The sequence below is a fragment of the Nicotiana tabacum genome, chromosome 18 (assembly GCF_000715075.1).
Source record: "Nicotiana tabacum cultivar K326 chromosome 18, ASM71507v2, whole genome shotgun sequence".
Lineage (NCBI taxonomy): Eukaryota > Viridiplantae > Streptophyta > Magnoliopsida > Solanales > Solanaceae > Nicotiana > Nicotiana tabacum.
Genome location: NC_134097.1, coordinates 71,807,741 through 71,823,929, shown reverse-complemented (window position 1 = coordinate 71,823,929; position 16,189 = coordinate 71,807,741). Strand labels below are relative to the sequence as shown.

At 38.3% G+C, this 16,189-nt stretch overlaps 1 protein-coding gene across 2 annotated transcripts in view; it reads left to right on the top strand.

The window, feature by feature from the left end:
• The window catches only part of LOC107831678 (peptidyl-prolyl cis-trans isomerase CYP59-like), a 30,137-nt gene extending 14,634 nt beyond the window's left edge, over nt 1-15,503 (top strand). For both annotated transcript variants that reach the window (XM_075236978.1, XM_075236979.1), the window contains exons 5-14: nt 1,341-1,432; nt 1,511-1,610; nt 9,019-9,141; nt 9,221-9,298; nt 9,439-9,485; nt 9,591-9,646; nt 11,609-11,649; nt 13,243-13,345; nt 14,456-14,585; nt 14,670-15,503. In XM_075236978.1, coding sequence (XP_075093079.1) covers nt 1,341-1,432; nt 1,511-1,610; nt 9,019-9,141; nt 9,221-9,298; nt 9,439-9,485; nt 9,591-9,646; nt 11,609-11,649; nt 13,243-13,345; nt 14,456-14,585; nt 14,670-15,195 — 1,296 coding nt within the window. In that variant the 3' untranslated portion in view covers nt 15,196-15,503. The remainder of the gene's footprint in view (nt 1-1,340; nt 1,433-1,510; nt 1,611-9,018; nt 9,142-9,220; nt 9,299-9,438; nt 9,486-9,590; nt 9,647-11,608; nt 11,650-13,242; nt 13,346-14,455; nt 14,586-14,669) is intronic.
• Nucleotides 15,504-16,189: the final 686 nt, after the last annotated feature.

The window sequence follows — 16,189 nt, the reverse complement described above, 5'->3', positions numbered from 1 at the left end:
CACAAAATACCAATATACTCCTTCCGATGAAAAAGTTTAAGGATCCAGTTTAGTAATGATATCCTTTTCAGGTGATATGAAAATTAGAGCCAAATAAAGATTCTTTTTATGAGTGGTTCTGTTTTTTTATGTTACTCGAGATTCTATATGGAGAATCCTATTCTAGAATATTTTTGTGAAACTCATTAGTCGTGATAACATGAAAAAAGCTACTTTGCAAGATAACTTGTGATACTTACTGGCCTACATTTTGTGATTTTTTATTTTTTAACCTAAAGTACTTCAGGTAGAGGCCAAGTTATGATATCTTTATTTCAAACTTTTCTTGCTTGCTCCTACCAAGATCACTTAAATTTTTCTCTGCCATCTTCTTGTGGATTGTTCCCTATGTTGGGTCAAATTTTAGGTGAAGCAGTTTCCAGATGAGCAAAATCTGTGATTTTATGTAGATATTCTGAAATTAAATTCACTCATTTATAGTGATATTGGTACTATGCTGTTTGTAGTTGTCTAGAACTTATAGCTAGTATTAACAACCTTTTATTGAATATGTTCTTTATAGCGTTATCAAAGGCGAAAAGCGCAAAAAAGCTCTAAGGTCCATTGGGGCTTTAAGCGCAAAGCGCAAATAAAGCATGTGCTTTTATGAAAAAGGCGCAAAGGAGGAAAATATTCAAATATGTATGTGTAGCCCAAGACTAATAATTATAAGTATGAATAATAAATATATGGACAAAGAAATAAATAAAAAATTACAATAAAGTGAAATATCAATTGTTTTGATCGCCTCTTCAGGATTACACTTATTGGCAAGAAAAAGTATGCCTAAGAGCCTTGACGAGGATACTAAAGCGCCCACAAAGCGAGGCGAAGCACTCAACATGTTTTGAGCCTCGCTTCAGGGCTTAAGCGCGCCTTTGACAACACTAGTTCTTTATGGTCTGAACATGATGCATAATTTCTGAGTGCTATAGTATATCTTGTACAGTGGCATCACTAATGACAAGTCAAGGAAATATCTTTATATTGGGGCCGGCCCATTATCTTCTGAAATTTGAATCGTGCGCCACTGGCTTAGGGGGATTTCTTGGTTGTCTAAAAGAAAGGAAATATCTTTATATATTTTTTCTTGAATGCCTTGGTTTTTCTGCCAAGTTTTGCCTAATTTGAGATTTATATTCTATAGCATTCGTGTTCTATCATTGTTATTTATGCTGACTTCTTTGTGAATAAATGTGAGGAAGAAGCGTCTGATGATTAGATAATTTCTGGGTGTTCTCTTAAAGTTGTTACTGTCTCCAAGTCCACGACATTTTGATCAATGTAATTTGTTCTGTTAGGTTTTTGGAGAGATTGCAGAAGGGCTGGACACATTGAATAGGATAAATGAAGCTTATGTGGATGAGAAGGGCAGGCCATTTAAAAATATCCGGTTCGTTGTTGATGTATTGTATGCTCCTCTTTTCTCCATTTAGTAGATCTCTTCTAATTGATAATGTCCACTCTTCAGAATCAAACACACTTACATATTGGACGATCCTTTCGACGATCCTGCCCAGCTAAGCGACTTGATTCCAGATGCCTCACCTGAAGGGAAGCCAAAAGATGAGGTAAAGAATGTAGAAATTAACAGTCCACTTATTCACCCCATGAGTTTTTATGCATCATCAAGTATATTACCAGTCCACTTGTTCACCTCCATGAGTTTTTATGCATCATCAAGTATAAAACCATAGAATTTGAAGTGTAGTTTATCCTTCTTTGCCTAATTAAGATTATGCTGGTAGAGATATGCAACAGTATTATCTGAAGTTCATTCCTTTGATGCTGCAGATCATAAAGAGTACATGAACAAAATTTGAAGTTTTGGACTGTAGGTTATGCACCTAGAGAGACTGCAAAAGCTTTGTTGTCTGTTTTCATTTTCTCTTTTATCCTTTTGATTTGTGAACCAGTTCCTTAGCTTGATATAACGATGTCCATTTAAAGTTAGTTTGTCAAGATAATCAGGGTATCTTGAGTATGGGATGTCAATGAATTCTGCAAAAAATAGAATAAACTAGAACTCACATCTTTCCACTGCTCAGTTCCAGACACAGAATTTTGTCTACATGTTAGACCTGCTGTTACTAGGGTCTATAACCGCAGAAAGAAGGGTGAAAATAAGGCTTAAATGTAATTGTTTTATTTATTTATTTATTATTTTGTGTTATATTATATTAGGAAGAAAGGAAGACAGACAGTTTATTCGGTAGTATTTTCTCTGGCAGATTCGGAGGTTAAGGTTCCTCAAAATACGTTGGTTGTTAGGTGTATTAATGTTCTAATTGTTGTTTGTTTCTCTGTAGAACTTATTCTGTTTGTTGGTAGCAATAAAGAATAGTTGAAGTGTTGTTCTGTATTGCAAATTCACTGATTACAGTTAGGAGAAATTCTGGTTTCCTAACATTTTTGGTATCAGAGCCTTCATGGTTTCAACCAGAATGGAAGGAGGAATTGAAGGGTTAGAGAAAACAATGAATGAAGTACAAGAGGAGATTGGGGCAGTACGGGATTACCTAGGCCAGTTACGGGAGTGAATGCAGAAAAAGGATGAACATGATGCTGAAATTCTTCAACATATGAAGGGAAATCCGAAAAATCAGGCAGATCCAACTAAAGAGGCAGAAATGATGGCAGAAAATAGCGGCAATCAGGGAGGCGATGGACACGTGAGGGGGTTCAACCACAATTTCGTGATGAAACACGTCCTAGAAGGCTAGAATTACCCTTATTCTCTGGTGATAATCCATATGGGTGGCTTAATAGAGCAGAGTGTTATTTTCATTTCAATGGCATTGATGACAAGGATAAATTGGAGGCTGCTGCTGTTTGTCTTGAAGGAAGAGCCTTAAATTGGTTCCAGTGGTGGGAGACAAGAACTCCAGTTGTCACATGGGATGTGTTTCGAGTAGCCATACTCCAACGATTTACTCCATCACAATTGGGGAACTTATACGAAGTTTTGATAGGGTTGCAACAAACTGGAAGCGTGGCCCAATACAGAGAAGATTTTGAACTACTCTCAGCACCCTTGAAAGATGCCGACGATGAGGTTTTGATGGGAATATTTATCAATGGTTTGCGAGAGGAGATCAAAGCAGAATTGCGTCTTAGCAAATTGGGAACACTAACCCAAATAATGGACCAAAGCCAGCGTATTGAAGAGAAGAATTGGGCTCTCAACCAAGCACACTTGCCAAGACATATGCGTATGGCACTTCCTAGGGATCCAACCCATTTCCCTACGACTGACAACAACCGAACAGGAAGCAGTACAAGTCCTCATGTGCGTGTAGCCACAACACCCTTGAACTCTACACGTACAACTGTTACAACAGTACCACGACAATTTCACGAGCAAAAGCGAGGAGAAATCGTACCGGCAGCACCAGAAACTTCTGCAAGGCGTGGAGGAGCATACAAAAGGCTATCTGATGCAGAATATCAAGATAAATTGAGGAAAGGGCTTTGTTTTCGCTGCGATGAAAAATATGGCCCTAATCACCGATGCAATTTAAAACATTTAAATCTACTTATTGTGGCAGCAGAGGATGACCAAGAAGGAGGCATAGATGAGCAAACAGATGAAGTAATTAGTGCAGGGATAAACCAATTAAATGTTCTAGAACAGACGGAACCACAAAAGTTAATGCAGTTGTCTTTGCACTATATTGCAGGATTTACCTCAAAAAAGTCCTTGAAAGTATGGGGAACAATATTGGGAAAGAAGGTTATTGTGTTGATTGATAGCGGAGCATCAACAAATTTTATCTCTCGCACAGTTGCTGAAGCATTAAGGTTAAAACAAACAGAAACAAAGCCGTTTTTGGTAGAAGTTGGGAATGGACAACATGTAAAAAGCATGCGAAGCTGCAAAGAAGTGGAATTGTGGATTGATGAAATGCGGGTAATACAAGATTATTTTCTTTTTGATTTGGGCAGTGCCGATGTAGTGTTAGGAATCGAGTGGTTAGAGACTTTGGGGGATATCCAAGCCAATTTCAAAACATTGACGCTGAAATTTGAAATAGAGGGGCAAACACGAGTTGTTCGAGGCGACCCCTCATTGTGCAAATCGGTGGCTTCACTCAAAAATCTGTTTAAAGCCTTGCAAAAAGATGCAGAAGGATATTATGTTGATCTGAATGAGTTAACAGTAAGGGAAGAACAAGAGAATTTGGATTTGCAGCAATTACTTGAAGAATTTGGAACGTTATTTGAGGAACCAAAAGGGCTGCCACCTAGTAGGAGCCATGATCATGCTATCCAACTTAAAACAGGAACCAATCCACCCAATATTCGTCCATATCGCTACCCCTATTACCAGAAAAATGAGATTGAGCGAATTGTAAGGGAAATGCTAGTAGCTGGTATCATCCAACCAAGTACAAGTCCTTTCTCTAGTCTAGTATTGCTAGTTCGCAAAAAGGATGGTTGTTGGAGATTCTGCGTGGATTATCGGGCCCTTAATAAGATTACTATTCCAGATAAATTTCCAATTCCAGCAATTGATGATTTATTAGATGAGCTTGGGGGTGCCACTATATTCTCGAAATTGGATCTAAGATCCGGGTATCATCAAATCCGGGTTTGCAAGGAGGATGTGCGAAGACAACTTTTTGTACACATGAAGGCGACTATGAGTTTTTGGTCATGCCTTTTGGACTGACCAACGCTCCATCTACTTTTCAAGCCTTGATGAATGATATATTTCGTCCTTACTTACGTAAGTTTGTATTGGTCTTTTTTGATGACATATTAGTTTATAGTGCAAATTTTGCTACTCATTTGGATCATTTGCGGGAGGTGCTGCAAATTTTAAAACTTCATAACTTGGTCGTCAATTGGAAAAATGTCGTTTTGGACAGCAACAACTGGAGTATTTGGGGCATATTATTTCAGCAGATGGAGTTTCAGCAGATCCTTCCAAAATAACAAGTGTGGTTAATTGGCCAATTCCCAAAGATGTTAAAGGTTTGAGAGGATTTTTGGGACTTACTGGTTGCTACAAGAAGTTTGTTCGTGACTATGGGAAGATAGCCAGGCTACTCACACAATTGCTCAAGAAAGATGCTTTTAGTTGGAATAAAGAAGCTCAATTAGCTTTTGATTCTCTTAAGAAGGCTATGGTCATTTTGCCGGTTTTGGCACTACCGGATTTTAACAAGGTGTTTGTGCTTGAGACTGATGCTTCAGGATTTGGGATTGGAGCTGTCTTAATGCAAGAAGGACGACCCATTGCTTTTCTTAGCCAAGGACTCTATTCGAGCACAATCTAAATCAATATATGAGAGAGAGTTAATGGCTATTGTTTTAGCTGGACAAAAGTGGCGTCATTACCTAATGGGTCGACATTTCATTATCCGGACGGACCAAAGAAGTCTCCAATTTCTCATGGGCCAGCATGTCATGGCTGAAGAGCAACAAAAATGGGTCAGCAAGTTGATGGGATTTGATTTTGAGATTCAATATTGGCCTGGTTGTGAGAATAAGGCAACTGATGCTTTGTCCCGCCAGTTTCATTTCATGGCCTTTTCTGTTTTACACAACAGTACCTTAGATGATCTTGTCACAGAAATTCAGCAAGATGATCAACTTCGTCAAGTGACACAAGATTTGCTTCGAGATCCAGCTTCACAGCCGAATTATGCTGTAAAAAATGGCTGCTTATTTTTCAAAAGTCGGTTGGTGATTCCCCGTTCTTCATTACACATTCCTATGCTTCTTAAAGAATTTCACTCTTCACCTACAGGTGGTCATTCAGGTTTTTTCCGGACATACAAGCGTATCTCACAGGTGTTGTATTGTTATGGAATTAAAAGGGATGTGCAAAACTTCGTGGCTAGTTGTGAAGTTTGCAAGCAGAACAAGTATGAAACCCTTAGTCCCGCTGGCTTGCTGCAACCATTGCCTATTCCTACCAAAGTTTGGGATGATATTTCTATGGATTTCATCAGTGGATTACCAAAAGCAATGGGGTACAATACTATACTAGTTGTGGTGGACCGTTTCACCAAATATAGCCATTTTCTTCTCATATCTCATCCATATACAACAAAGAGTGTTGCTGAGCTGTTTGTTCGTGAGGTTGTACGACTGCATGGCTTTCCCACATCTATTGTTTCAGACCGAGATCGGGTTTTTATCAGCCAATTTTGGCAGGAATTATTTAAATTGTCCGGCACTAACCTCAAGTTAAGCTCAGGTTATCACCCTCAGACTGACGGTCAAACTGAGCTTGTCAATCGCTCTTTGGAGACTTATTTATGATGTTTTGCAGGGGCATATCCCAAACAGTGGCCAAAATGGATTCCTTGGGGTGAATTTTGGTTTAATACCACTTACCATGGTTCCACCAAGATGACTCCCTTTAGAGCGTTATATGGACGAGTTCCTCCTTCCTTGTTGAGGTTCACTGATGAAATTTCTGCTGTCGAAGAGGTCAACCAGCAGCTTGTTGCTCGCAACACAATTCTGGATGAACTCAAAGCAAATCTGACTCATGCTCAAGTTCAAATGAAACTTTATGCTGATGCTAAGCGTCGTGAAGTTGTATTTCAGCCTGGTGATTTGGTTTATCTTCGCATGCAACCTTTCAAGCTTCGCTCTCTTGCTAAAAAGGTTAATCAGAAGTTAAGTCCTCGTTACTATGGGCCATATACTGTTTTGAGCAAAATTGGTAAAGTTGCTTATCGCCTTGATTTACCCCCTCATTCACGGGTGCATCCCGTATTTCGTGTTTCTTGGCTAAAGCGTGGTGTGAAAGATTCTACTCCAGTTCAAAAGCTCCCTCCTTTCTTGTCTGAAGAACTTGAAATGCAAGTGCAACCTGAAAGTGTAGTGGATTGTCGGACACTCTTGAATGGCTCCCAAGAAGTTTTGATTAAGTGGAAGGACTTACCAGACTTTGAGAACACTTGGGAATCCTATGAAGTCATTGATGCGCAGTTTCCTCATTTTCACCTTGAGGACAAGGTGAAACTTGTTGGGGCGGGTATTATTAGACCTGCTGTTACTAGGGTCTATAACCGCAGAAAGAAGGGTGAAAATAAGGCTTAAATGTAATTGTTTTATTTATTTATTATTATGTATCTGTATTGGTAGTAGTTACCTTGCAGTTAACTAGCAGTTCAGGCAGTTATTTTGTGTTATATTATATTAGGAAGAAAGGAAGACAGGCAATTTATTCTGTAGTATTTTCTCTAGCAGATTTGGAGGTTAAGGTTCCTCAAAATACCTTGGTTGTTAGGTGTATTAATGTTCTAATTGTTGTTTGTTTCTCTGTAGAACTTATTTTGTTTGTTGGTAGCAATAAAGAATAGTTGAAATGTTGTCATGTATTGCAAATTCACTGATTACAGTTAGGAGAAATTCTGGTTTCCTAACACTACACCAAAGCTTGTTTCTTTTGGGGAATTTTAACAATTAAATATCATCCAATAGAGCATGAGAGCCGTATTACTTGTTTTTAGATTGGTCTTTTTGCTAGAGGATTATGGTAGAGATTATTTAGGTTTTGCACTATCTGACAAAATTTTGCTACTTCCATATTTAGTCAATGGATTTGTATCTGGGTCTTGATCTGAAAAAAATGGTAGAGTTCTGTTGTTCGATGTGTATTTATATAATTTGGGGCAGAGCCGACGGAAGCGGGAGTGGAAGTGAGGCTTGATTCTCAAGTCATCCCTAAGAGGGGTAGTTTCAAGTACCTGGGGTCGTTTATTCAGGGGTCCGGGGAGATCGACGAGGATGTCACACACCGTATAGTGGGTGGGGTGGATGAAATGGAGGTTAGCGACGGGAGTCCTGTGTGACAAGAAAGTGCCACTGTTACTGAAAGGTAAATTTTATTGGGCAGTGGTTAGGCCTGCTATGTTGTATGGGACCGAGTGTTGGCCGGTGAAGATCTCACACATCCAGAGGATGAAAGTTGCAGAGATGAGGATGTTGAGGTGGATGTGCGGGCATACAAGGAAGGATAAGATTAGAAATGAAGATATTCGAGAGAAGGTGGGTGTGGCCCCCATGGAGGACAAGATGCGGGAAGCAAGACTCAGATGGTTCGGGCACATTCAGCGGAGGAACACTGATGCACCGGTGAGAAGGTGTGAACGACTGGCGGTGGTGGTACGAGGAGAGGTAAGGGGAGACCTAAGAAGTATTGGGGAGAGGTGATCCGGCAGGATATGGCGCGACTTAGGGTTACTGAGGACATGGCCCTAAACAGGGAATTGTGGAGATCGAGCATTAAGGTGGTAGGTTAGGGAAATTGTGATGTCTTTGTTACAGCGCACTAGAGTGAGACTAGCCAGTTAGGAAGTAGTCTTAGGATGCTATTGATCAACTACTGATGATGGGCTTTATCTCCTGTGTATTAATACCTTACATCTTTCTCGTATTTCCTATATCTCTTATATTGCTGTTACTTTGTTTTTTATGGTATTTATGTTATGTTATGGATTTTATGGTACTTTATGTTGTTTTATTATGAGTCTATTGATAGTACTAATATAGTGTCTCTTGTTGCCTCTTTGAGCCGAGGGTCTCCTGGAAACAGCCTCTCTGCCCCTCGGGGTAGAGGTAAGGTCTGCGTACATATTACCCTCCCCAGACCCCACTTGTGGGATTACACTGGGTTGTTGTTGTTGTTGTTGTTGTTGTTGTTGTTTCTTGTTCATCAAGCTTCGTACATGTTATTTTGTGTTTGTGAGAAGGCACGGAAGAAAATATATTATTGATATTGGATGATAAATACAATACAAGAGGTTCCTATTTATAGCTATACACTACAAGGCTTGCACACATGATGTGATCACAGGGTGGGACCTAAGGCTCTTCCTTATACCCATCTTCCTTGGGAATGAAATTTTCATAAAAGAAGATATGTAATAATATCCCTAACATGTTCGTTGTCCACTTAGTCAAGCAATTACCCTTTTATGTTATTCATGCCCTTACATCTTTCTATCTACTTAGGTTGAAGATGATGTGCGACTAGAAGATGATTGGGTGCCAATGGATGAGCAACTGGGTATACAAGAACTTGAGGAGGTTCTGCATGCAAAAGAAGCACATTCCCGAGCAGTAGTACTTGAAAGTGTAAGAACTTTTGTAAACTGTTTGATCATTCAAAAATTGTAGGCCTTCCAAATTGTAATCATGCTAACTCGTGTCACAGGTAGGAGACATTCCTGATGCTGAGATAAAGCCTCCTGACAATGTGCTGTTTGTTTGTAAATTAAATCCAGTTACTGAAGTAAGTTTTTGCTTTATTCTTGTTGTTAAGTCTTTTAAAAGGAAAGAGATTGTTTAAGCTTTAATTCTTGATCATCCAATTTTTTGAACACGTATGCCATCTTTCTTTCTGGTACCATCATACAATATTTTTCCATGCAGGATGAAGACCTGTATACAATCTTCTCACGCTTTGGAACCGTGACATCGTAAGTTTGTTATCATATTTTGAATATTTTACATGCTATTTATTGTTCATTTAGTGCCAATATGTGTTGAAATTTCTCTCATCTCTTATTGCTTGCTCTCCTCAGTGCTGAAATTATTAGGGACTTCAAGACTGGGGATAGCCTCTGCTATGCTTTCATTGGTATGTTTAAGATTCCATTAAAAAATTGTGAGGTATTAAAGCTTAACAAAAATATGTGCACCTTGTTGCTGATTCTTCACCCGGTAATGTGTTTTTTTCCATAATCTTAAACTCTAAGGAAGTGATGTGAGTTACCCATGCCATCCAGCAAGTCTAGGCCTGCTGCAATATCAGTACCTTCAAGGGTGTCAAAAACCTATTAAGAGAGCAACTGGTGTTGACCAGCCACTTTCGGTAGGAAGATCTTTTAGTATTGCACTATTCAAGGAAAAGTTCTCTAAATTATCTGAACCATGGATGACCTGTTATGTTTGCCCGATATTCCTACCTATATATATACTTTTGAGTTTTGAAAACAATACCAATATGTATACTACTTTATCAACATTGTCCAATGCAAAGTCCTCAATAGTATTTGATCAGGATGATTCTAAAATCTTTGATTGATAACCTCCTCTGGCTGTATACTACTCGTAGCTGAAAACAACACCTTGATCTCCAATTGATTTTATTGGTGCCTGCTATTTTGTCGGAAATGACGATCTATTGTAAACAGACAACACCTTGATCATCATCTAAGGTGGTGAATGCCATCACCATTCTCTGTCCTTTCCCTCTTAATGTGATCTTATTTCCATTAAGAATGCCTGACCTGCTTTACATTCCCAGCCAAGACGTTTCTAAACACAAGGTGTGTATCACCACTGATGATACACGCCTTATTTGTTTGCTTCACCACTGATCATATTATAACCTGTGTTATTGTAAATAGCGCTCGTTACGTCGCTAATAGCGAGTAGCGATTAGCGACGTAGTGACGCGAAGAGAGGATCAGGCGCTTTTTTTGATCTGTTACGATCCGTTTTTAAAAAGCGCCGGCGAGGCGAAGTAGCACCAACCAGGCGGCAAGGCGAGGTAGTGACAGAGGCGTCGCTTTTTAAAAAAAGAGAAAGAAAAAAGAAGAGACTTAATAAAAGTTAGGGTTTTCTTCGACTTACAGGTACTTCTTTCTTCTTTCTTTTCTTTTTCTTTTTTGGGCAGTAAGCCTCTGTTTTCCCGCGTCTTTTCCGGCACTACGCCTCTCTTCTTTCTTCTTTCTTTTCTTTTCTTTTTTCCGGTAGTAAGTCTTCTTTGTTCTTCTTTTCGGCAACAACTGATTTCCGGCAGAAATATTCTTTCTTTCTTTTCTTTGACCCCTGTTTTCGCTTCTCTCTTCTTTCTTCTTCTGTTTCTCTCTTTTGATTTTTTTTCCAGTTTAGTAAACTATTAATTGCATATTAACTTCTCTCTATAATTACAAATAACTGTTATTTTCTCTCTTTAATTATAATTAATTTTTCTCTATAAACAATAATATATTATATCTCTCTCTCTATATTAATATATTTGATTTCTATCGATTGAGTTTTTGAATTGATATATTTATTAATATGCTGTTGTTATTGAGTTTTTAGTTATTTATATATGCAAATTTAATATTTTATTTTTTTGTATTAATTGGCGCTTCACATAAAAAATGCGAGCAGTACGCTTCTCGCCTTAGTGAAGCGAGTCCTCATCGCTTTTTGTCGCCTCATGCTATTCAAAACACTGTCAGGCTGCTACCTTTACCAGTGATACTCTTCTCTTCTCACCCTCACTAGGAATAACCCATGTCAACGTTAGGGCTTCTTTGGATTGAAGAATATGAAAGAAAAACAACGGAATGTTGGGGTATAACTCTTTTGCACAAGCTTTTGAGGAGATTCCAGAAGAGAAGGCAAGAAAGGGGACAGAACTTGCAGAGAGGGTTTCATATCTTCACTTTTGTTTCCCTTTCTCTGTTTGCGTAACTGCTGAACTGGATAGTGTTTAGCTATGTTGTTTTTCTTCTTTTAACCCCAATTAATCATTGTGCAAGTGAATGCTTTCTTCCCTTTGTGTTTCCTTTTGTATTGATTGTATAACTTCTTATTTTGCCAGAGTTTGAGGACAAAGAGGCCTGTGAACAAGCATATTATAAGGTACTGAAGAAGAATGCTTTATTGAAATGTAAAATGTATTTAATTAATTGTATCTATTTTTCAAATGACTTAAGATGTTCGTACTTATGAGCTTCAAATTTAATGTGAAAACTGAATGCTGGTGTTAGGATGTATCTCATTTAACAGATGCTTCTCCTTTTGGTACTGTATGATCTTGATGCTAAGTGTAAGGAAATCCAATACTGATTATGCAGCACCCGTACTACTAGGCCTTTTTCAAATGATATAATGTGTATGAGATACGTTTGTTGAAAGTGATTGCAAAGATTGATTTTCAAAGATCCTTATTGGTGGGCATTAAGGCTGTTGTTTATAGAAGCAGTGCTTGATAAACGTGTTGGCATAATATTTGTATTCACAACTTGTCTGCTTAATGTATGAAGGGATTGTTTTCTATAGATCCCATTCTCGAATAACATTAAACTTAGAATTTCTCTTATGGCTTTTGGCTTTTTGGGCAAATATTCAGGATATAAATAACAGAAGTAGCATGCTCGACTCGACATCCTCACTACAGGAATATGTGCTTATATAGGTGGAACCTTCTCTTTTTTGTTTTTGCTCAGGAAGGTTTCAAACATTGTAATTCCCTGGCACCATCTTAGTGCCAGCTTTCTGATTTTAATAGAATTACATCTTTACCTGTTCCAAAAAAAAACACAAAAACTTAGAGTTTCTCTTTGTGAACTCAGAACAGATCTAAGATGTATATCTCACTCAGTGTAGGTAACGATTTGACTGATTCAGAGGCTATATCACCCTGTGGCATATAGTGATTTATATAGCGTATGGGGTTCTTTTGCTCTTTTTTGTTCCTGAACCTTTTGATCCCTATGGCATCATAAGCTACAGGTTGTAAACATGTTATTTTTCCCTTTCCCTTGGGATATGACCAGGGAGATGAAAAGGGATAAAAAGGGAAGAAAGAGGAGTGTCATACTGATGAAATCGAGTTGCAAGTGGTTTAAGCACAACCTTATCTTTCGCAGTAGCATTACATATGAGGTGGCTGCCTTCCAAAGTCCAAACTGAATGAATGACTTTCTGTTAATTTGAATATTCTCTTTTTGCTTCCTCCTCCTGATAGAAAAATATGCGTTTTCTACTCAAATGGAATGTCCTGTTGATCATTTATTTTTCTGAGTCAATTTTATAGTGTTTATCCTAAGCATTTCAGTTGAGGAACATATGAGGACACCATGTCAGTTTTTGGTTTACGATGGATACAAGAGGTGTGAGCTAAAGTGGAATCCTTGTAACATTTGGTGTGATGGAATGTGGGGTAGAACTTCCTTTAATGGAAGCAGACAATATTTTTTAAACGTGCCAGAAAGGAAAGTAGACAAGTTTTTCATCAAAAGAAAAAGAAAAAATGAAAGTGGACAATCAATCTTGAAGGCAGGAGTGCTTGAAAATGGTGTGCATTCCCATCTAGCTTGTTTTGTTCTTTTATTCATTAACTTGTTACGTGAACATTGAAGTTGTATGTGTTTTTATACTTAATTAGAAGGTAGCGACATACATGGTGGGAGAACTATGATTTAGATGACTAACTTTTGCTGTTTTTCATAGATGGATAATACTCTAATTGATGATCGAAGGATACATGTTGATTTCAGCCAGAGTGTTGCAAAGTTGTGGTCCCAATATCGACGCAAAGACCATATGGGTAAAGGTAAACTTTGCACATCGTGTAATGTGTTTGTCTGGTCAATTCTGAATGGGATTTATTTGCATTAGAAACTGAGTACTATAGTAAGATGATGTCATCTGGTTGTATGACATTTTGAATTTGATATCAGATAGTTTTTGCTCATCTGTGTAGATGATAGTCTGATTTTCGCATCCATGCAAGTGCATTTTGGATTTATGCTTTTTAGGATCATAACTTCATTTTAGTAGTTACTGTTGATAGTTCTACTCAGTGTCATTATTGTGCCATGTGGTTCCCTAAAATTAATTACTGTTTCAGTTGGTGTAACCAATTGACAGATTATGTTCCGTAAATGAGTTACATTGAACGGGTTATCCTATAGGAACTTTTCCCTCAAGGTTGTCAAATGTGGTGATAGATTAGTGAATTAGTCTATTCTGTTTGATAGGTAAAAGTAAGTTTTATTAACAGATCTCAGTACCAAGAGGATACTGAGCAAGTATAATAACATGCTGGGTGGAAATCCTCATATAGTTGTAAGGATCCAAAAATTCCAGCACTGCATCAGCATCAAAAGCAAAATCAACATACACCAAATTCTGCCACACAATATGGCAGTTTATTAGCAAGTGATCAACTGTATCACGATTTTTTTTTATTTTTTATTTTATTTTTATTTTTATTTTTTGCAATTATAGCACCAGCTACATTAGTTAAAACCTCTTCTTTGTAATTTTTCCTGCGTTAGACAAGCTTTGTCTGCTACAACCCATCCAAAGAAAGCTATTTTGTATCCAAATCATTTCCCAGTGTCATATAGCACCATCCCCTGCCACGTTCATTATCAGAGTCTAACAACAAGATTTCACTGAAAAGTTTCTATCCCTGCTGCCTTTCCAGCCTAAAGTATCCCTTCGTGAGCTTGCCAGCAATATTTTTCCCACAATCTCAAGTAAGGTATCCCTCTGTGAGCTTGCTTATTGATTTCTTTCTATGATAACTTTCATTTGAATGTAGTTCCAAAATACCTTTCTTATATGTATCTGCTCTTTTGGGACATTGGATTGCAAGCAACATTGTTGCAGGCCCCCCTGCCAATTAAAGCTGATGGATAGCATTTATTTATTTCAGGAAGAGGTTGCTTCAAATGTGGTTCTCTTGATCACGTGGCTAAAGACTGCACTGGTGATGCCGCCAAACAGCAGTCGAACTACGTACTTAAAGAAGACAACAAGCAGCGTGGCGGAGATGGTAACTCAAGGTTTGTAGGAATTAGTGACCCACACCTCATTCCTCCTGTTTATCTCTCTCTAAAGCTTTAACTTTTGTAAACATTTAAATCAAGGTATGAAATGGTATTTGACGAAGATGCTGTTGGAAGTCCTAAAGGAAATAAGAGAGGAAGATATTATGAAGATGGGAAACATCATGAAAATCACAATCCTAAACATAGGGAATTGGATGATGTCGGAGTCCGGAAGGATAGAAAAAGAGATGGATATGAATGCCATAGGCAGGAGGGGAGAAGTAAAGATTACAGAACTGAAGAGAGGCATCGTGGAAGTGGAACGAGACCAAGTGGTGAGAAGGAGAGGGATTATAGGGGTCGGAACGATCTGGATTATAGAAGAAACACTGATTATGATAACCACAAAGCTGGGAGAGAGAGACCTGACCATGATAAGAGACATGCGGATAAAGTGAGGCATGGAGATAAGGGGAATTGGAGGGAGAGTGAAAAGGCGGATCAGAAAGATGAGGTGGAATATGGTGGTGGTCATGCACATGGAGTTAGGTACAGAGACAATAGGAATGAGAGGGGCTATGAAAAGAGGCGACTAGATTCTCGGAAGAGGGGAAGAGCAAGATAGAAAGCGAGGATTAGACGGTGATGGTATGCGTGCTCATGACCGTGAGCGTGATCGAGCTCGTGATGGTGATCGTGATCGGGGCAGAAGGAACTAACTCGGTGAAAAACATTCGGTAGAGCCTGGATAACTTCGCTAGATCATGATATTTCAATGTATTATGTTTTTGTGCTCCAATTCTTCATTTGGTGTATGTAACTTCTATGAATTAGTCTTGCATATATCAGTGATTTCTGTACTGCCAGGAGATTGGTTGACTTTAAAGGCTCGCGAAAAGAGCTTATTAAGGAACAAAGTTTTTGAATGAAAAATCGGACGAACTGAAGTCTGGAGATAATTTCGCTAGTGTTATAATACAACACAAGCAAGAGGCACACAATCTCAGTTATGTAAGTTATGTCGACAAGGAACCAAATATGTTCTTGTTTCTTATAATTTTGTTTTTGAAATCCTTAAGTTTCTCTGTAAGCTTTAATTTTATGAAAGAAACAGTTTTGAATTGATAACAGATAGGAGAGAAGTATGTTAAAAAATGTTTCTGTTTTGGAATTGTCGCGACCCAATTTCTCCTCCGTTGGGTATCGTGATGGCACCTAGTCTTAGGGAGTAGGTAAGCCTAACTTGTACTGAATAACAGCAATAATAATTACAATTTAACAGTCGCGAAATAGAAGTCTCTACAAGTCATAAGCTCTATAGAGTTTACTACAGCTTCCAAATACAACTGTTTGGAAAAAAGTAAAACAGTGAATACAAAAATAGGAAGGTGAATCCGAAGCCTGCGAACGCTGCAACAGGTTTACCTTGAGTCTTCACAGTAATGATCCGCACAACTACTAACGAGCAAATACTTGGATCTGCGTAAAAATATACAAAAGTGTAGCATGAGCACACCACAACGGTGCTCAGTAAGTATTAACACTAACCACGATAGAGTAGTGACGAGGAACAGTCAAGACACCTACTGGTCTAATAAACTGAACAAGTATAAGCATAG